Genomic DNA, 21140 nt, shown 5'->3' with positions numbered 1-21140 from the left:
AATAGTCTATCCTCTTTTCATTTATAAACTATGTTAATATTGGTTGAATATTTGACGACTTTTCTGTACAAGTCAAATGTATGAAAATTTAATTTATTGAGATGTCAGGTACTGTCGATTGCTAAATCCACTATAAATTCATCTAGAAGTCTAATACTGTTATAAGAGCTATTATCCAACCCAACAGTACTTAAAGTGAGTTTACAAAATATGTATTTCTAAAATGAATTTTACTTTTTGTTTAGCTGGATCACCGATACAATGAATTCAAGCTCCGGGCAATTATGTCTGAGCATAAGAAGACAATTACAGCCATATCTTGGTGTCCCCACAATCCTGACATGTTTGCAAGTGCCAGTGCAGATAGTTTAGTGATCATTTGGAATGTGACTGAACAGAAAGTTGTGGCCAAGCTGGACAATACAAAAGGTATTTCAGACATGGAGATCTATTTGATCCATACAGCTTTTTCATCCGCAGGTATCAGAAATACTTGATATAGAGTAAATTCTAAGCAGTTGGTAGGCCAGAGGTTTAACAGTTGCATAACACAATATTCTTGTCAGATTTGTTGCAGTTCATTTTAGAAAATAATGATAGTGTGTTCGAGTAAATTGCTCTGAACCATCTAGTAATTGGTAAAGAAAGATGTTATTCTTTTTTCTAAAGTACTTGACCAATTCAGGAATTTACTTTGTCATTGATTTCTTATTGAGCAGGGAAGAAAACAGTTTTTTCCATCATTGTATAAAAGGATAAATAATTAAAGTTTTAAACCTTGTGTGTTTTCATGATAACTTCATGGAAGTGAAAGCAAATAAAATGTAGCCCTCAACAAATTCAAGTATAAATTGTCAGTGAATTTGAAAAACAGGTTTTGTTTAAATACCCTAATGCTTGTCTATCTGCATCTTCTTTCAGGACTTGAAACTGCTGATTTGGAGACTGTAATAGAAGTCTAGGGGGTTAAAAGTCTGTGTCTGTCACCTTTCCCTGCCCAGTTCTGATTCATCCCAGTACCTGTATTTCTGTTCTTACAGTCAATCTCTGTCAGGTGTCCTTGACTCCTACATGTGCATTCTTGGAAAACAGGTGCAACCCAAGAACAGTCAGTATCTCAGGATCTTCTAAGACATTTCAGGACCCCCTACTCTGTTCTTTCCAGAGCACTTAGATACCTCTGAAAATCTTGTGTGTCTTGGATATCCTGCAAAAGGAATAAGCAGAAAAAAACCCACGCTGATTTGATCGATTCGAAAAGGACTATTGTATCAGATTATGCATTATTATAAAACCTGATACTTATTTTTCAATACATCGCTTGTTTAAAAAACTACTTCAGCCAATGACTACATGTGAAAGAAGTGTTATTGTTATTTTAAACTTTTTAAAAGATAATTTACTTTTAGGATAATGTGTTTAAACCTCCTATTAATGCTGCTTTTACTCTCTTTGACACTGCCATATTAAAGTGTCTACTGCCATATTAAAGTGTCTAAATACAAGCAGTTTCGAATTTTCAACTTGAGGAGTTTGTCTTACTGTCATTTATTCCTTCAGACACACATTATTAAATTATGAGGATAATGAGGGTTGGAGATGTTAAGGTCAAAATCTGTAAACTGGAATGCAAAAACAGACATTTTAAAGTTTTCAATATTTTACTAGCTTAGTAGCAAATAGCTTACAGTAAAACATAATGGTGAATGGAATTGTGAATGAATGAAATAGGAAATAATTCTACTTCCTGCCTATGGATACGTGTAGTTTACTTTTACACGATGAGATGTTCACACAGTTGTCTAAATTTTGGTCTCATAATTTTTAAGTAGAATACTTATTTCTACAGCTTTTCAAGACAATTGCTGATACTGGGTCAAGCAGTAATACACTGAATTTCATATCCTGTTTCTTACTAAGGTTTACCTGTATGTTTCAGGAATTCCTGCGTCACTTAGCTGGTGCTGGAATGCAGGTGATGCAGTTGCATTTGTGTCCCACAGAGGTCCATTGTACATTTGGACTATCTCAGGACCTGACAGCGGGGTAACAGTACACAGAGAAGCACATAGTTTCTTGTCAGATATCAGTCTGTTTAGATGGCATCCAAAGAAAAAAGGAAAAGTAGTATTTGGACATACTGATGGAAGCCTATCTATTTTTCAACCAGGTAAAAACTGATATGGTAAAATATTTTATAAATATGTATCTCTTACTTTTATCTCTGTGTATGTCTGTAATTCTGCACTTTTTTCATTTAGGTTTTATAATGTATGTACTTGTTCTTAGTTCATAATATTCCTACTCCTTCCATATCACAAAAATATGTTTTCTTAGATAAAAAGTTTAGAGTATTTTCTTTGTATCTTCTCCCTTTTGTGACCAAGATAACATTGCAATTTTCGACGTACAATAAACTGGGTTTTTAGGGAATGATAACAGCCATGATCTTCAACTGAACTTTCCCAGCAAGTTTGTTCTTCTGAATGGACTGACTTGAATCTTTTGGTTAGTCTTTGCTTGCATTTGTTCTAGAGTCCTCTGCATTTTTGTAGGTAGACTCTCATGTCACGCTTCATATTATCTTTGTGATTCTGTTACATCAAAGACTATATGGGGAAATATTTATCTCTTTATGTCTGAAAAACACCAAGCACATTTGTGCGTACTTTATATATAGTCCAGTATTCTGCTGATTAAGGTGTCTTATTGATAAGCTCCTTTGAAGCCAAAATTTCTCTCTTTCATAAATAGTTTTCTACAAAGACAGATATCTGTATTAGGTGGGCTATTTCAATTTTTTTTCTGGCTACTTCTTTTTCCTCCAGTAAAAACTGATTTTCAATTTTGTGAGAAAAATTGTTCTTTAAATAATGTGTTAATTTTACGTAGTATTGTGCTCCAACAGCCATGCAAAATTTATTCTCTGTCAGTTCACGCTATTAAGTTGTCACTCAGGATGTCACAGAGGATAGATTCCCTTGCTTCGGTAGTGCTGACTGAATTAGTATTGGCATTGGGAAAAGAAAATATTTTAATATGATAACCCCTAAATATGTATCGAACTGAGACTTTTCATGAAGTTTGTCTAGAATGATTTGAATATGATAATAGAAATAATAGGAAAAGGATTTAAAATGTCAAAATTATGTTCTGCAAATGCAAATATAATATTGGCTAAAAAAGCAGTGGCAGTTTTGTATGTACCACAATTCAAGTTGCTATAAAAATTTGTTTATTGAAAATTATTCATTACTTTTGGGGAAAAACCTACTTGCATCAGCTTGAAATTGAGGTTAGATTATCATAGAAATTTTGCCTGTCTCTGTATTTAGGACAGTTGTCATTATTATTGTAGTATTATACATATTATAGATATTCATTAAGATAATTTTAAAATAAAAATAAATTAACCATAAAATTTGTTCTTAATATATATAAGATTCTTGATTTCCAACAGAGAAATAAGAAGCTGAAAGTTTATACATGGGTGAAAATTTTTGTCTGAACTCTTTCACTGAAAATCCTGGATTTAAGCAGTGCAGTTTACTTCTTAATAAATTATTTAGAATTGAAAAGAAAATGTTGCACTTTGGCTTTTAAAAATGAACCTTTCCAATTTTTGCTTCTAAACTGTTTAGAATTTCACTTTCTCAAAAGTATTCAAGAAAAGTAGTACAGTTTCTGTTGGATCATATTAAGTGCTTTTTAAACCTGAACATACTACTTTTAATGAAATGGATATAAAAAACTTTTTAGTCAAGTAGATTTTTATTTGATTTTATATAAAACAAATATCATTGATCTGCAGAGGTCTACTTACAAATCAATTGTCAGAACTGAGCAGCAAATTTTACTATGTGAAATAAATTAGGACAACAAATTCAGATGCATTCAAGAAGAACAACCACTAATTGAAACACCATAGAGCTGCCATTCAAAGCCCAAACTTGCATAAAATAGGAAATTTGAATATTTTAATTCAAAGGATTGTATTCCTGTAATTAAGCCAATGACATTGGAGCAATCTTAATGACTTTGAAAGAATGCAGACCAATATTAGTTTTCTTTTAACTTACTTTCTTTACACTATTAGAAAAAGACAAAGAATGTGTTTAGATAAAAACATAGATGTGTTTAAGAGTAGATCACAAAAATTTTGGTGAACAGATAAATTACCTAATTTTCAAACATATTTTAATTAATATTGAAAAACAGATTGTATCACTGTAAAAAAAGTACCATTGCTGTGGTTACACTTTCATAAATGACTATTATGTGTCAGATACAACTGAAAATGTAGGTTTATCCAAGTTATCTATTTTATCAATTGCAGGTTTCTATTTTGCAATTTATAGTAAAAATTCATCCGACTTTCATAATAGGTAGCTTTTAAAAAATAATAGTACATTGAAGAAAGTGGTATCAGTAGGATGAATATACGCCTACTATTTAAAAAAAAAAAAAGGGGGGCAGGGGGGAGGACACGAAGAATTGGTACTTTTCAATAAGGAATAGAAAGCTAATTTTTTGCTTTGCGGTCAAAGTTCATCTCTCATCTACCTCATGTCCCAGTGTGTAAAAAGGCTTGTTAATGAACCAGAACTTAGCTTGTCACCAAGTGAAATAAATGTTAAAAAAAAAATTCCTATTCTTACTTTTAAAGGTTTTAGTCCTTTTGTAGGATATCCTGCAAAACACTATCTTGAGAGAACCTGAACATCCACAAGTTCCTGTTAACTGCTTGAAAGTTCAGTGTGATTGACTTGAAGGCCCTAGTCTTTCTATTTAAGTGTGAGTCACTGATGCATAATTTGCAGACTACACAACTGTTTTTTCATTATTGTTATCTACTTAGGTTTTTCTCTCCTGCCTGTACTTTCTTTTAATTAACTCCAGTATATCCATTAATGTAGCAGAACAATTAGTGTGAAGAAAAAATATGCAAGGATTTAAGATTAGTACTGTATTTTTAAAGAAATAGTGCAGTCGTAGACCCAAACGTTCTGTGCTACTTTAGCTTTCACTTATTCTCAAATTAAGCACAGCTTACTTAAATGACCTGTGACTCAGCTGCATGATTCACAGTGCTGGTGTCTTCTTTTAACAGAAAATAAAATTTGTTAGAGTTTCCATGAGCTTTGCTTCTGGACTGTTTTGTGAAGCACAGGTAAAACTGAATAGCTCCTAGATATCCACACTCCCCCACCATTTTATTGTGCTTTCTTGGGACTGATATGTTTGAACGTGACTGGCTTTAATCACTCGAGGACTTTTTGCCTTTAGTTCTTGTAAAGCTAACTGGAAAATGCCAGTTCTGCTTTGTTGTCAGTTCTTGGTTTTCGTTTTAATGTTGATTTTCATTCAACAAAAAATCTGAACTGAAATGTAAGCAGGGGATATTGTTAAAGAAGGTGGAATCCCAAAGTTTTTGGAAAACTTAAAGCAGTTATCTGATGATATTCTGATGTTATTCCTGTTGTTATTCCTGATGCTTCGAAAGAAGCAACTGCACCTTTGCAGTTGTCTTATATAAAAACATAAATGGAATGGAGAAATCAGTTTATGCTATTAATTGTTGTGCAGTCTTAAATTATTTTCCCCCTTCTTGGTAATCGATTTATAAAGTTACCCTAGATATAATATGCACTAATAGCATTTTCCCTAGAAAATCATAATGAGAGTTATTTTAATAGTCAGAATGTTCCTCAGTGAACAAAAACTTTTCAGCATTTTTTTAGTATGTATCGGAATAGGCTTTTTCCTGTATCAATCATTAAGGATTATAGGCAGGTCTTGGCATTTATCATAATATGACAAATTATTTGTATTCTTCATTATCAAAATTGAAAATTAGATTAAAAGCTGAATAATGGAAGATGTCAATTTATTATTTCTAGAAAAGGGGTATAAAATTAGTTTGTTTTTTTCAATAGAAGATCACAACTTCAGAAATACAGATCTGTGTTGTTAATTATTCATTTGGACTGTACATTATCTTATAAAACTAAGAGCCAGCTCTCCATAAAAACAAAAAGTGGGAAATAAACATTATGTAAAAAATTGTTTCTCGATAATACGGATCATCAAGTGAAATATGTCTTCTGTTACGCAGGTGTCAAATTAGATATTTAATGGCCTGTTCTGGCTTCAAAAATCTATGAACGCTTCAAAATTGTACACATATTTTTGAGGAAGAAAAAAATATAAAGGCAATTGTTCATAAACACTTTTTTCACTGCTACAATTGTTTCTGTAGTTCATGCTGCTTTTATTTTGCCTGTATTTGCTGTGGTATGCAGATATATTTATACTGAAATAACTTGTATTTTAGGCTGTGCTGCAGGCCTTAATTTCACTGGTGCAGACAGTAGAGCTGGCTACTAAAAATTTCAGGGAGAGACAAAACTGTGTTTGCAAACCTTGTGACTATTGACAGGATATACTTGATTTCATTTTGAGATAATCTGTTTTCTTGTGCTCTTAAAGGTTCTAAAAATCAGAAACATGTCTTAAGACCAGAGTCTCTTGAAGGAACAGATGAAGAGGATCCAGTTACAGCACTGGAGTGGGACCCTTTGTCAACTGACTACCTTCTTGTTGCTAATTTACATAATGGTATTCGACTAGTTGATTCTGAATCTCTGTCTTGTATCACAACTTTTCATTTTCCCAGTGCAGCAGCATCTGTTCAGTGTTTAGCCTGGGTTTCTAGTGCACCTGGAATGTTTATAACTGGAGGTAAGCCTTTTATTTTCTGACTTATACGAAGGTAGTAAATATAGATCTGAGTCTTCAAAACTGGTACCTCAAGTTTGATCTTTCTGTTTCTTAACATTTCTACAAATAAAAGCATACAGGCATTGTACAAAAAAAAAAATCATAAAACTGTAGAAAAGAACAGAAAACTACACTGAGCAGTTTTTACTTTCTTTGTATTTGTTGGGTACATAAACAAGTGACTTTAAACTTTTTATACTAAATAGTATTTTCCTCAGGCATACTTTAGCAACAAATATGAAAGTTACTTTGGGAATAGGAATAAAAATATGAGCGTTACTTTGGGAATAGGACTAGTCGATGTCATTTCCTGCTCCCCTGCTTTTCTTTCTCTATTTTTAGAAGGATTTAAAAAAAAAAAAAAGAATCTATTTCCTGCCTCTCTTCTACACCATAGATGTTAGTGCTCAGGTTGAAGAACTAATGAATAAGGAAAGTGAGACTGTGAGAGTGTTTTATGATGAGAGAAGTTCCATAGAGTTTATTTATTGAAGTTTAAATAAATAATGCTAATAATTATTGTTGTTAGCAGTGATATTACCATGGAGATGACAGTGCCTGCTTACAAAATTCTTCTTAGGATTCTAAGTTTAATTCATTGTTGTATTTTTGTTTAAATTAGTCCTTAAACCACATACCTCCGTGTACACTTAAAAGACAGTAGTAAATCAAATAAGTAAATGTTCTTCTATGTTTTTTTAAACATCAGATTCTCAGGTTGGTGTGTTACGTATTTGGAACGTTTCACGTACAACACCTATAGATAATTTTAAATTGAAGAAAACTGGCTTCCATGGTTTGCATGTGCTGAGTTCTCCTCCAAAGAAAAAGTGTAAGTGTAATTTTTATTGTTGTTCATTGCAGTGGCTGCAAGTTAAGAAAATCTGGTTTGTGAAACTTGTTATATCTGAGTCAATCTCTAAGTTTGTGTTGGCTCTGTAGTTCTTAATCAAAGCACCCTCTCATGCTAGTGGACTAGATAAATGTGTAAAGGATCAAGCACTTTATAAGATCCTTCTTTAGTAGGCCAGGCTTCATACTGGAATTCTTAATTTCTTTTGTTTTTAATCTCATTGGAATACAAAGTATTTTACTCTTTATAATTGTTAATTATTATATGAAAAAAAAAAATCTTACCTGTTTATATGTTCTGCTTTATTTTGTTAAGCATGTTCATCGCAGTATCCTACTAAAAATCACCATACATCCTCAACAAGTGAGGCTGTTCCTCCTCCAACTTTAAGCCAAAACCAAGCATTTTCTCTTCCTCCTGGTCATGCTGTCTGTTGCTTCATGGATGGTGGAGTGGGGCTTTATGACATGGGAGCCAAAAAGTGGGATTTCCTTAGAGATTTGGTATGTTTCATCTCTGTCTTTGGAATGAGAGTTTATTTAGCTTATACACTTTCTTCCAACAGCAAGAAATGGAGAATGAAGTCTTCGCAGCACTGTAAAACAGTTTCTATCATTAAAGAGAGTCTAAATTTCTAGGAAATGAAATTACAGTTCTGAAGTTGAAAGTAATTCTTTATTGCAAAAGACTGAATCCTGTTGGAAGTATTCTGGCAGTTTTCATCCAGAAATAGAGATTTAAGGGCTTGGGGTTTTTTAACTGAAATTTTAATTTTATGGCCTTCTCAGAAATATTATCTGGAGGGTTTTCTATAACCCAGAATAAAATTTCGAGTCAAATCAGAAGGAAAATATATACAACTCAGATGGTGAAGTCATTCAGTTTAAAGAGACAAAGACTGAATTATTAAATCTTCTTTGAAGCAGAAATTCAATACTGGGTTTATGATATAATAGGTGAGCCTCTTCTTCACTGGGCTTTTGGTTATTCTTGAGGATTTTTCTCTTTTTGTCTTTCCCCGTTCCCTTTTCACTGGAAAAACTTGAATAATTTTCAGCTGTACTGCCACACATGTTTGAATAGAGGCTGCTGGTTGGTGGTCTTTTTCCATTTTTAAAGGTTTTGGTCCTGTAAAGCAACTGAGGCTTAAAAAAATTCTTACGTATTATCTGTTTCTCGTGTATGTGTCAAGTTAAATTCTACAAATGCATGTGAAATTTCTAATGGATTGAAGTTGAAACTGTAATAGAGCATAGACTGTATTTAGAACATAGAAAACTCAGTGGAATACTAGAAAACTTGTAGAACATGATCAAGATACAAAGCTTTATATTTTCGGTCAGAAACTTTTTACGTAAAGGGCAAAATTATTTCTGTTTTAAAAAATTAATTTGTCTTGGGGTTTTTTTGCTAAACTTCTTTAATTTTGTTTTTTAGCAACTCAGTTTCAATGGAAAATGCTAAAAAGTCTCTGGCATTGCATCACCCTGTTGTTTCAGGGCAGGATTTTTCTGTCTTTAATAATGATCTATGAAAGGGAGGAGTGTTATAGTCCAAGCTATTCTATGCCTTTTAATTTTGACTGATGAGCCAGGTTTTTTGGAACTAATAATTGATCTGACAGGTTATAAAAGAATGTATTTTAGAGTTTGATCTAGAGTTGGACTTCTGAAAAAAAATAAATGTAATAAAAATGGATTAAATATTTGTTTCATTTAAGGGACATGTTGAGACCATCTTTGATTGCAAATTCAAACCTGATAACCCTGATCTTCTTGCTACAGCTTCATTTGATGGCACAATAAAAGTTTGGGACATAAATACTTTAACAGCGGTTTACACATCTCCTGGTAATGAGGGTGTTATTTATTCCCTTTCTTGGGCTCCAGGTAAGAATATTTTGCTTTAGGTCTAAATGTTCTTTGAATTAGCATTGACTAGTAGCAATTTGTGTTATAAAAGTATTAGGTTTAGATAGAAGGGTATCTTAAAGGTTTAAACATAACTGAACTGTTATCTGTGAAACATGTAGAATTCAATGCTTCAAACCTGTTGAGGCTTACCCTTATGAGAAATGATCTTAGTATTTCACACTGAGGCAGAATGGAGGGAGGAAAATCTCTAGAGCCTTTCTAGCATTATATTATGAAGACGATGAAAAGGTAAAAAGGCTTTCTTTGCACGGGAAGCAGCTGATTAAAGGAATTCACATTCTATTTTGCGCTGAGAAAGTGGAACATATGTGTTTAGTTCTTTCTCTTCCTTTTTTGTGTAGGTTTCTAATCACTGAAGAGCTCTGCTTTTACTTTATTAGAATAGGGAGTACCTTTTCTGCAAAGCATCTACTTTTTCTTAGAGAAGTCACTGAAATCTGTGGGAAATTTTCTTCTTAAAACTGTTCTGCAACCCACTTAGATGAACCTGGGAGTACATTTCTGACAGTTACTAATGTCAATAGTTGCTTTCTTGTTAAGTTTTAATTCTTTGGACAGCAGATGCATTTTTAAAAAGTCTAAATAATTCAGCTCGCTGCCTTTCTCTCCTATGCTTTTAAACCCTAACAAATAACAACTGACAGGAAAAAAAAACCTGTGTGATGGGAAGCTTAATGTAGTTTGCATATGTGAAATGAATTTGCACTTTTTTCATTTCAGAGAGTCTCTTGCACCTTGTTCCTCTTCACAGATAATTTGTCTTGCTGTATGGAAATTATAGCAATATGAAATACGGTGTTTTTTGTTACTTTTTTCGAAATTTAAATTTGGTTTGTAGTAGTATCACACTGAGAGAACAGTTTGTTCACGGGGTGGGTGCTTTTCAACTCTTGTATTCTGATTATTTTTTTAAAAAAGTAAATTTAAGGTAATTGGAAGCATGTGCTTCAACTTCAGTTCCTTATCATCCTGTCAAAAAGCTTCTGTCCATTCCAGACAGAACTTTTTCTGCTTCTTTCACATTTCTTACTCCGAGAGAGTTCCTCTCCACCTTGTACTATCATTTATCTTCATTCCTAATATATAATCCAATTCATGCCACTATTTGTATTTGGTCTCAAAAGACCTTTGAGCATAGTGGTTACTCTTTATTTTTTTTTCTTTTCCTATCATTCTCCTACCTGAATCTATATATAGATATAGATTGCATCATATATGTGTGTGTGTGTGTGTGTATATATATTCTCCTTTCTAGACTCCTCCTGCATAGATTGCCTTTTCTGCCTCTGAAGTGTGGTATAAAATAATTATCAAATATTATATATAATGTGCCATATAGCTATTTAGGAAAAGTATAGCTATATTGGGATAGAGGGTCATTGTGGTGAGGAGAACTTGGTGGCTTTTAGATTAGGCGTGAATTCAGTTCTCAGGTTCTCACAATGGAGTCATATATTCAGATTTTCTGCCCTGAAGAGTGTGGTTACAGACTCAGGTACATTCTTGATGGGCTTAGGCGCTGCAGGGCACAAGATTAAGAAAACAATGTACTGTTGTATGTTGTGTGACATTCTTCCTGGTTTGTCTTAGTACTTAGGGAACTTTAAAGAAAAATGCCCTAGTTGCTACAACTTTAAGCTTGAAACACTGAGATTGTATCTCTTTCAGTTTGAGTCATATGCGTCGTGGACATTATTTTCTTGTCACCTTAATTGCAAGACTTTCAGCAGGCATTGAGAATACTTTTTGCAACAATACAATTTTTATTTTGCCCTTTCCTCAAAATAGGAATGGTCAGAAAAAGCAGGTCAGGCTTTTGTTAAAATTGATATTTGTGACTTAGTATCAAATGCTGCCCTTAAGCTATGAAAAACTCTTGTTTATGTGTGTTCTGTTTATATTACATTTCTTGAATTTAAAGTAGAAACATATTAGTCAAACAATATTCTGATCTTACGTTTATTGTGAGATCTTACAAATATCTTTCCCTGAAGGAGATCTGAACTGCATAGCAGGTGCAACATCCAGAAATGGTGGCTTCATCTGGGATGTCCTGAAAGGCAAAATGATAACCAGATTCAGTGAGGTAAATTGAGATTACATCTCTTTTTGTCTATATGAAATGTAAACTAGTCATTCCCTCTAGTGTCAATAAATAAAGATGGGTCAAAGTTCATATGTTTTTAAAACACGCTAAACAGTTTGCCTTATTTAGAATCTTGCCTTGTATTACCTGAAATCTATGCAGACATTTGCAAGTCCTGAAACAGTAGCATAACTGTTATTGGCAGGAGCTATTTAGTACTGTGTTGTAGTATTCTATACTATGTTGTGTATTCTTAGTATATAGCTGTAATCTTCAGATTATACAGACATAATTAACTGTGGCATCTGTATCAGAAGACAAAGGATGCTCTTTAAGAAGACAGAAATGGAAGGGGAAGCGGCAAGAAAATAAATACACATACATTACATTCAGGAGTTCCTGAGTTCTAACACTCAGAAGATTTGCACTTGTGCTAACTAAACATATTTTCTCACTCATCCTGATACGTGTCCCACTTAAGTTTTCGCATACCACAATTATTCATGCCCCCTAACTTCATTATTCCAACAAGTAGCTAACCGTTATTCAAGCTTCAGGTCCATATAGTTATAGGTTGCTCATTCTTCAACTTGACCCAGTTTTGTCTCTTCGATCCTGGAGAGTATGGCAGTTTTACTGTCTCTCTCCTCAGTCCCAATTTTTTGGACTTGGATTGTCAAATATCACAGCTATATTGAGAAATCATTATAATGTGTTTTTGTACAGTATACTTTACTGGGAGGAAAGGGCAGAAGCACATAGGAGAATAAAATAAAAAAGATGAGTCAATAGATGAGAGAAAAAGGGGTGAATTATTTCTTATTGATAGGTATTTTGCATTTTTTGAAGCATGGAAAGAATGGAATCTTCTGCATTGCCTGGAGTCATAAAGATTCCAAAAGAATAGCAACCTGCAGCGGTGATGGATTTTGGTGAGTGTTTTTGGAAGAAAAAAAAAAAAATTCCTAAATGCATTTCTCAAGTCAGGAAACTTTGATAGTATTATCAGTGATTAATTTTAAAACTGTTCTTACTGGCCAAAACTTGGATTATATTAATCTCCTGTACTTGTTAGGATATATTTTTCATGATTTTATGAAAAAAATAAAGGAAATTTTGCAAAAGGAATAGTGTCTGAGACACTTTGATAGTGAAACTGAATATTGATTTTTCTGTAGCCAAGAATACTCTAGGTTTTTTATCTATAGATATGAAGGGCACTTTTCAAAAGCTATCCCACTTTACTTGTCTTAATTTTTAAAATTTTTTTTAAGCTTGTTATTTCATGGACTAGGAATCATTATTTTAGAACAAAGTAATTGCAGTTGTACTATTACAGGAGTATAATAGTTTATTTGTAAAAACTTGCAAATGCCCATTGAGAACAATTTTGCATGTATTGTCTTTCAGTACATTTTTAAATCCTTGCTCATTCTTTTCCTTTGCTACCCATGTTATTTCAGCTCAAACATAACAAGAGCATGAATTTTAGAAAATAATCAATCAACTTTATTTTTTTTTTCTTTAAATCCCTAAAGATCTATTTGTATCTTAAAGCTATAGCTACAATTTAGATTTTGGGCTGTGAGGATCCTTTCAGGCAGGGAGGTACCACAGTGGACATCTTTACAGCCCCTCTGAAGGAACATGGACTCTGAAGTCCAGTTAAATGTTTTGTTGGGAAATGTATGATTGGCCTTGTAGTTGAGGGACTGTATGAATAAAGACTTCTCATATTCTTTCTGTATACGTTTTTTTGCTGTCTGGCTTATTTGCACAGAATCAAACTTGACTTTTGGATAGCCTATTCAGAATGCTTTTTTCCTCATAATGTTACATTGTAATTGGCTTTCAGTATTATTCGAACCATCGATGGCAAGGTTCTTCACAAGTACAAACATCCAGCTGCAGTGTTTGGCTGTGACTGGAGTCAAAACAACAAGTAAGTAAAAATTATCCCAAGGAATTGATAATATTTACTATTTAAATTGATTACCAATAAAATAACACAAAGTTATTTAGAATGTGATATTTACAGTGACATTAGAGCACTGAAATGGTTTCTGTTCCACAGTAGGATATGTCTGTAGCAGCTCTATATTCCCAGGAGTGTATTTCATTGCTCAGCATGTTAACGTGTTGAATAGGACAAGGACTGCTTAACTTTCAGATGAGGATCTTTTAATATTGATGGGAGAAAAAAAATATCTCTGGCTAAATATATAATGGGGGGAAAAAAAAAGGCAGACATTCAATACCAGAACAAGGTGGTTTAGATTGGCTTCCTTTTAATGACTGCTAAGCTGAAGATGTAGCAGGCAACTAAATACACTGTGATATATGTGATTTTTGCAGATAATTCCTAATAACGTGAGAACTTTTTGTCAAAAAACCAATTATACAGTAATTCAGTCTATTAATAGTTGTGTGTTGGGTGCTTCGTCAGACTGTAGTGCAAATGCTATTCCCTGTTGCAACTAATGGATCTTTATCAGGTTTTTTCTGATTTAGTATATTTAATTGGGTTATCAATAATTACATCATAAAAAGACAAAGGAGAAGCACAAATAAGCTATTTTTAAAGCAAATTGTAAAATACACATCATATTTATTTTTAAACTAAAAAAGTACTTTTGATGATCCCAGTGACCAAGGATTTTACGATTTTTATTTTGCAGAGATATGATAGCTACTGGTTGTGAGGATAAAAATGTTCGTGTATACTACTTGGCTACCAGCTCTGATCAGCCACTGAAAGTTTTTACAGGGCATACTGCAAAGGTATTTCATGTGCGGTGGTCTCCTCTGAGAGAAGGAATCCTCTGCAGTGGCTCTGATGATGGGTGTGTATTTCTGAACTACTAGAAAACTTAAACCTCAAGCAGGACTATTAGGGAAACTTAAGATCTTTTAGTTGTACTGGTGCCGGCACCTTCAAAAACTTTGTGAATAATATAATAATCTAAATCTCTGCCTTGTTCAGATTCAGGCTGTAGCTTTGCTGTTAGCTTAATACAGTATTTGGACAGAAGGGTAATTATCTAAAATTGTCACAACTGCTGTAGCAACTTTCCAAATGCTTTCCCAAGAGTAGATTCAGTGACCTGATACCTGTTACTCCCAGGAATGATACAAGGAGGATACCACATGCTTATACTATGTCTAAATATATGGGTGCAAGACCTGCTCTTATTTGATGTCTTTCAAAAGTATAATTAAGTAGAATCTGTGGAGACTCTTAATGGGTGCTAGGTACTTCTGCTTTGTTGGTTTTGATGACATTTTTTGAGGGAGAGCACATCAGTCTATGGTAAGCAGGAGGAATGTTTTTTCTATGGTTCTAAGCCACTTCCCTGCAGAGTATACAAAACATTGCTGTAAAGGATCACAAGTTTGGAGTATTGGCTTCTATTTCTTTTTCCCCAGTAACATTCATTAGACGTCTATGCTTGCAGCAAAATCTTTTCGTTCATAGTGTAATGATTCATGAAAGAAACCAACTTGACAACAAACTTTTTACATGTAAATCCTCTCTGTTTCACATGACCAAGAAGCAGTGAATCCAAAATTCTGTCATAGTGTCATTATGAGATAGTCACATTTTATTACCAATCATGGTTATATAATAAGTCTTGATTACAGCGGGATTTCCAGAATACAGTCATACTTTCACTTTGAGAGAAGGGGATGGTTGAATAACTTAGTCCCAGCTAACACAGAAAGTAAGCAGTCTTTTGAATTTATTGTACTTGGTAACACTCCTGTTCATAGTCAAACTCAGAACTATTGCAGATTACCTGTTTAGTACCTAGACTTATACAGTACATCGGAACAGTATGCAAGGGTCACACATGAGGACATATTGCTGTAGGACAATAAATATATAAATATATAAAAAAGCCTTCTAACTTGGGGAATCTACTTTGTGATGCAAGGCCCATCAAATGGCCCCTTTGCAGCATTGGAGAAACTGTAATAGGTGCCTTTTCTGCCATGAGAGAGCTTTGGTAACATATTTGATAATTTAATAAAATTTAGCCAGAATTACAATGATCTTATCAAGAAACTGAACTTTTAATTTCCTAATTCTGTAGTCTGCTCAATTAGCTGTACCCAGCAATAATAACTACTGAAAATAAAAGGAAATGTGGGAAACTTACTTGGTTAAAAGGGAAGAAAAAATAATGAGAAAGCTGGTATGAATTCTTCCTCATTACTTGTGTAATTGTGGTGGGAACTTCACAATTTAAGATAGTGTGGTGTCCACTTCTGCCATGTGACAAATGCCATGTTCAAAGGAGAGAAGATACTACAATAGAATAGAATATTTCAGTTGAAGGGGCCTACAACACTCATCTAGTCCAACTGTCTGACCACTTCAGGGCTGACCAAAAGTTAAAGCAAATTATTAAAGGCATTGTCCAAATGCCTCTTAAACACTGGCAGGCTTGGGGCATCGGCCACCTCTCTAGGAAGCCTGTTCAGTGTTTGACCATCCTCTCGGTAAAGAAATGCCTCCTAATGTTCAATCTAAACCTCCCTTGGTGCATCTTTGAACCTTTCCCACATGTTCTATCACTGGATACCAGGGAGAAGAGATCAGTGCCTCCCTCTCCACTTCCCCTCCTCCCTCAGGAAGCTGTAGAGAGCAATGAGGTCACCCCTCAGCCTCCCTTTCTCCAAACCAGACAAGCCCAAAGTCCTCAGCCGCTCCTCACAGGACATGCCTTCCAGCCCTTTCACCAGCTTTGTTGCCCTCCTCTGGACATGTTCAAGGACCTTCACATCCTTCTTGAATTGCAGTGCCCGGAACTGCACACAGTATTCAAGGTGAGGCCGCACCAATGCTAAATAGAGTGGGATAATCACCTCTTTTGACCAGCTGGTTATGCTGTGTTTGAGGCACCCCAGGATGCGGTTTGCCCTCTTGGCTGCCACTGCTGACTCACATTGAGCCTGCTGTTGACCAGCACCCCCAGATCCTTTCTTCTGCAAGGCTGCTCTCCAGCCACTCCTCTCCTGATTTATACTTGTGCCTGGCTTTACTCCATCCCAGGTGCAAAATTGGGCATTTGGACTTGTTAAATTTCATCCCATGCTCCAATCTATCTAGATCTCTCTGCAAGGTCTCTTGTCCCTCAAGAGAGTCAACAGCATCTCCCAATTTGGTATCATCACCAAATTGCTAGTAACACATTCAACTCCTGCATATAGATCATTGATAAGTATATTGAACAGAACTGGCCCTAGAATTGAACCCTGAGAAACACCGCTGGTGACTGGTTGCCAGGCAGATGTAGCCCCATTCACTACAATGCTTTGAGCCCTGCTGTTCAGCCAGTTCTTCACCCAGCGCGCCGTGAACCTCCTCATCTCACAGGTGGAGAACTTGTCCAGAAGGATGCTGTGAGGAACAGTATCAAAAGCCTTACCAAAATCCAGAAAAACTAAATCTACCACCTTTCCTTCATCTACTAGGTGGGTGACCTTATCATAGAAGGATATCAGATTAGTTAAACAGGACTTTCCCTTTGTGAACCCATGTTGACTGTGCCTGATGACTGCATTACTCTTTAAATGCCTTTCAATAGTACCCAGTATGGTCTTCTCCATAATTTTTCCAAGAACTGAGGTTAAACTAACAAATCTGTAGTCTGTTAGACTACTAACAGGGTCTGTTAGAGGCCTGTTAAAGCTATACGAAAGATAGATCTTACAGTTTTGCTTTGTTTTTTTTTTCTTTTATTTTTCCCCTTGAAAGTCCTAACAGACAAATTTATTACATATGCAGGAATATGGGCAAACTACTTTTCTCTTACTGACACGTAAGATAATGGTGCATGTGAGATTTTGAAAGACTGTGCGGTGGATGGAATAGTTTCTTACCCTGATGAACTGTCTTTGGTGTATTTTGTACCCCATCCTAAACATGAAGGACATTGTCTCCAACCTCTCCTATTGCAACTTCTACAAACATATTGCAGATAAATATTCTGATAAATTTGAAGCTTAGAATGTCGCTGAAGTAGAGAGAGAATCATATTTCAGTAGGTGATTTGATGGACATGGGTATTTTTTATCCTGTTTCAGTACTGTTCGAATATGGGATTATACACAGGATACTTGTATAAATGTTCTTAGTGGACATACAGCTCCAGTACGGGGACTGATGTGGAATCCTGAAATTCCTTACCTTCTAATATCCGGCAGTTGGGACTATACAATTCGAGTCTGGGACACAAGAGATGGAACATGTTTGGACACAGTTTATGATCATGGTGCAGATGTATACGGTAATATTTTAAAATTTTGTTTTATTTCTGTATTGAAATGCATTTTTAAATATTTTTAAAATTATTTTATAATTTAATCAAACTGGTTATTAGATAAACTTAATTATTTGACTACATTTTAAAATGTCATCTCTACTAGGATTAACGTGTCATCCTAGTCGTCCGTTTACTATGGCATCTTGCTCTCGTGACTCCACTGTGAGACTCTGGTCATTGACACCTCTTATAAACCCTCTACAAATAAGTATCTTAGCAGACAGATGTTGGGATGAGATTATTGGTAATACAGGTAAGTATTGTATATACCGTTGTTTTAATTTTCTGTATGTTACTATACTTTTTTCTTTTTTCTTGCCTTTTTTTTAATTTTCATATGTAAATCTTTGTGTGTTAGATCGTGCTGTGGAATCTGGTGCTCCTCCTTTGCTGTGTGGTAAAGTTTCCAGGGATATTAAACAAGAAGTGGAAAAATTGACAGGGAATCCTCGAGGAAAAAAACTAAGGTGGTTTTCAGAATGTTTTTCAGTAAGTATTCTGCAAACTTAAGGATATTGTCAGTGTGCCTGACTTTCTCTTCTGAAGTCAGTCTCCAAAACTGGAATTTCTTTCTTCTTTACAATTTTTTTCTCTCCTTCTTAAAGGGAGCTCAGAAAATATGCAGAAATTAATTCTGTCTCTTAACAGTTCTGCATGTAAAAATGTCCATGACTGAATTGTTTGTCATTTGTGAATGCCAATTTTTCACAAAGTGAAATAGGTGGGATAATTTAATTTTCCATAGGAAAAGTTTGACAAGAATTTTCTATTGAAGAAAATGAAAAGATGTGTTTTATCAAACTACATTGGAGTTTTTAGTTTTAATCCATCAGAGGGACACCCTCATTACAGATAAAGTTTGAACTGCCCAAGCCTCTGTGCCAAAACTGCTGTATTACCTTCTAGGAGCTGTACATCTGGATGACCCATGCCCCAGTATCCATCTCCTGCCTTTGCTCCATTGCACAGTAATATTTGCTATAAATCACTGCAGTGTCTCTGTGCAATTGAGTGCATACCTGCATAGGAGCTGAACTTGAGGTAGAACAAGGACAAAAATGACCTAGAACTACAGCTTGTGTCAAGCACTGTCGTAATTTAAGTCAATACACTGATCTACAAAGACCTAGTTCATCCAAAATAATTGTTTTGATTTCTAGCTTGATTTAAGTGTATGATTTAGAAATGCTGAAACAATCTTCCTCAATTACAAAACTTGAAATTTCTTCTTTTATTAAAAATACATTTTTATGGAATTCCTTGTTTTACAGAAATTATACATTTTGATGCCCCATGTTGATTTAAGAGTAAAACTGTTATAAGAATATTAGAATTTTCCAGGAAAAAACCCAACTATTTTGATCAGCTGTGTTCAGTGCTTTTTGAGTCCAGAAAATAAAGTGTTGTGCTTAAACTATGGCAAGTCAACTAAGAGCTTTAAGGGACTGGAAAAAAGAGGAATAGTCTTTTTTTTTTTTTTTTTCCCTAATAGGATCTTCCGCTTTTTACCAGCTCAGAAATAATTGGGCTCCTAAACCTGTAATCCTGTTATTCTTAGAAAATCTCCTTCATGTCAAAGGTTTAATGATTCCCTTTTTAAGCTTTTAACTACTCACTCTCTTCTAGACCTCATTGAATGTTAAACCATTGTCCTAGTTCTACAGAAGGATTGATTCAAATGTTAGACCAGTAAAAATGCTTAAAATTTATTAATTTAAAAAAAAAAAATCACCTTGATGGCCTGCAAGATTTTGTGCACATACAGTTATACCATGTGTGTCTTTTTTAAGATTTAATATTAAGATAGTAAACCAAATTGTGGCAGCTGAGCCTTGAAGTTGTTTTCTACCTGGCCCAAGCCTTTGCTTTACAGAAAATGGTAAACAAGTACTAGGGCAGCTCCTGCACCCCAGCAGCTGAATGTTATTTTATGCCAGCAGTAGCCACCAGATAGCTTGTATTCCTTTGGGAGCAAAAGGGAAAACTCTAATGACAAACCCTCAACTGTGTCCACACATAACCAAATACTTACATTCATGGATCTTGCTGTATCTTCACAGCCTTCAAGAAGACTGAAGGGGCGTTGTAGTATCATGAACTAATAATTCATGTAATCATAGTAAAGTTTCTAGTATTGAAATGGTCTGAAATTTTACTTCTTGGAATTGACTGACAAATGTTTATTCAATGCCTTTATAAGTTTAATTTCTCTCTTGAACATTACTGTAATACAAATCTTTTCTTCCCTAACAATTTTAGCCTCCAGGAGGCAGCAAAAATTTATGGGATTTAGTTGCTGTAATAAAAGGACAGGATGACAGTTTGCTTCCACAAAACTACTGCAAAGGAATTATGCATATGAAACATCTCATTAGATTTAGAATGGTAAGTGAAGCATAAACGGTGTGTGAAAATGGTTGTTAATCCATTATAGTATTTCACTCTTTAAAAATAACATTTAATGCTTTACAAAAGGGTCACAATTTATTTCATGTCCAAAGATATTTGTGCAATATCAGTTCTCTGTGCAATACTAGTCTGTTAGAACAATAGCGTCTAGCTAAGTCTGTGTGATTTCATGCATATTCAGTGTTCAAATGCTAGGTTACAGTTATTAACTAGAAAAGCAGTTTTCAAAATAATGAAAAGAAATTGCAAAGCAAGCATTACTACAGCTTGAGCTATGAAGCAAGTTTTGTCTTCCCTATTACATACACGGTACTTTTATACTCAGAAAAGTCAAATTATTTGGTTGTATAAACATGAAGCTTGTAGTTATGTTCTGATGCAGAGACAAGGGAATTCATGTCTGAAAATGGAGGAGAGTCAGCAGAAATATGCTCTGTAGCTGTCTGGAAGGAGTGGAAAAACAAGAACCTGTCATTAATACAGATATGCAGCTGAAGAGTGACTCAGATGTGAATGCGAAATTCAAGTACTAGACCACAAATTTATTAGTAGCTGCATATATGAATATGCAACCAGACGTACAATTTGTGCAGAATGTGGGGATACGTGGTTCTGTCAGGGACTACTTAGGGTTACTAAAGAATCCCATACTCTAATGACTGGATTGGAAATAGAGGAAAGATATCTCTTGGTATGGATCAGGAAATGCGTAACTCCCCACTTGCCACCCCCAGGGCTAAATATCTGCT

General features: G+C 34.6%; 1 protein-coding gene across 3 annotated transcripts in view; it reads left to right on the top strand.

Moving 5' to 3' along the window:
* WDR17 (WD repeat domain 17) overlaps window positions 1-21140 on the top strand; it is a 47009-nt gene that overhangs the window by 9661 nt on the left and 16208 nt on the right. For 2 of the 3 annotated variants that reach the window (XM_059817727.1, XM_059817726.1), the window contains exons 2-14: window positions 246-429; window positions 1940-2170; window positions 6490-6741; window positions 7490-7612; window positions 7949-8136; window positions 9354-9522; window positions 11562-11653; window positions 12503-12585; window positions 13509-13595; window positions 17744-17946; window positions 18086-18235; window positions 18341-18471; window positions 20242-20367. In XM_059817727.1, coding sequence (XP_059673710.1) covers window positions 246-429; window positions 1940-2170; window positions 6490-6741; window positions 7490-7612; window positions 7949-8136; window positions 9354-9522; window positions 11562-11653; window positions 12503-12585; window positions 13509-13595; window positions 17744-17946; window positions 18086-18235; window positions 18341-18471; window positions 20242-20367 — 2019 coding nt within the window. Of the gene's footprint in view, window positions 1-245; window positions 430-1939; window positions 2171-6489; window positions 6742-7489; window positions 7613-7948; window positions 8137-9353; window positions 9523-11561; window positions 11654-12502; window positions 12586-13508; window positions 13596-14331; window positions 14497-17743; window positions 17947-18085; window positions 18236-18340; window positions 18472-20241; window positions 20368-21140 lie in introns of all 3 variants that reach the window. The other variant, XM_059817725.1, reaches the window with a different exon arrangement.

Source organism: Gavia stellata, chromosome 5 (assembly GCF_030936135.1).
Source record: "Gavia stellata isolate bGavSte3 chromosome 5, bGavSte3.hap2, whole genome shotgun sequence".
Taxonomy (NCBI): Eukaryota; Metazoa; Chordata; class Aves; order Gaviiformes; family Gaviidae; genus Gavia; species Gavia stellata.
The sequence above is the reverse complement of the archived record's forward strand: the minus strand, read 5'-3'. Positions and strand labels throughout refer to the sequence as shown.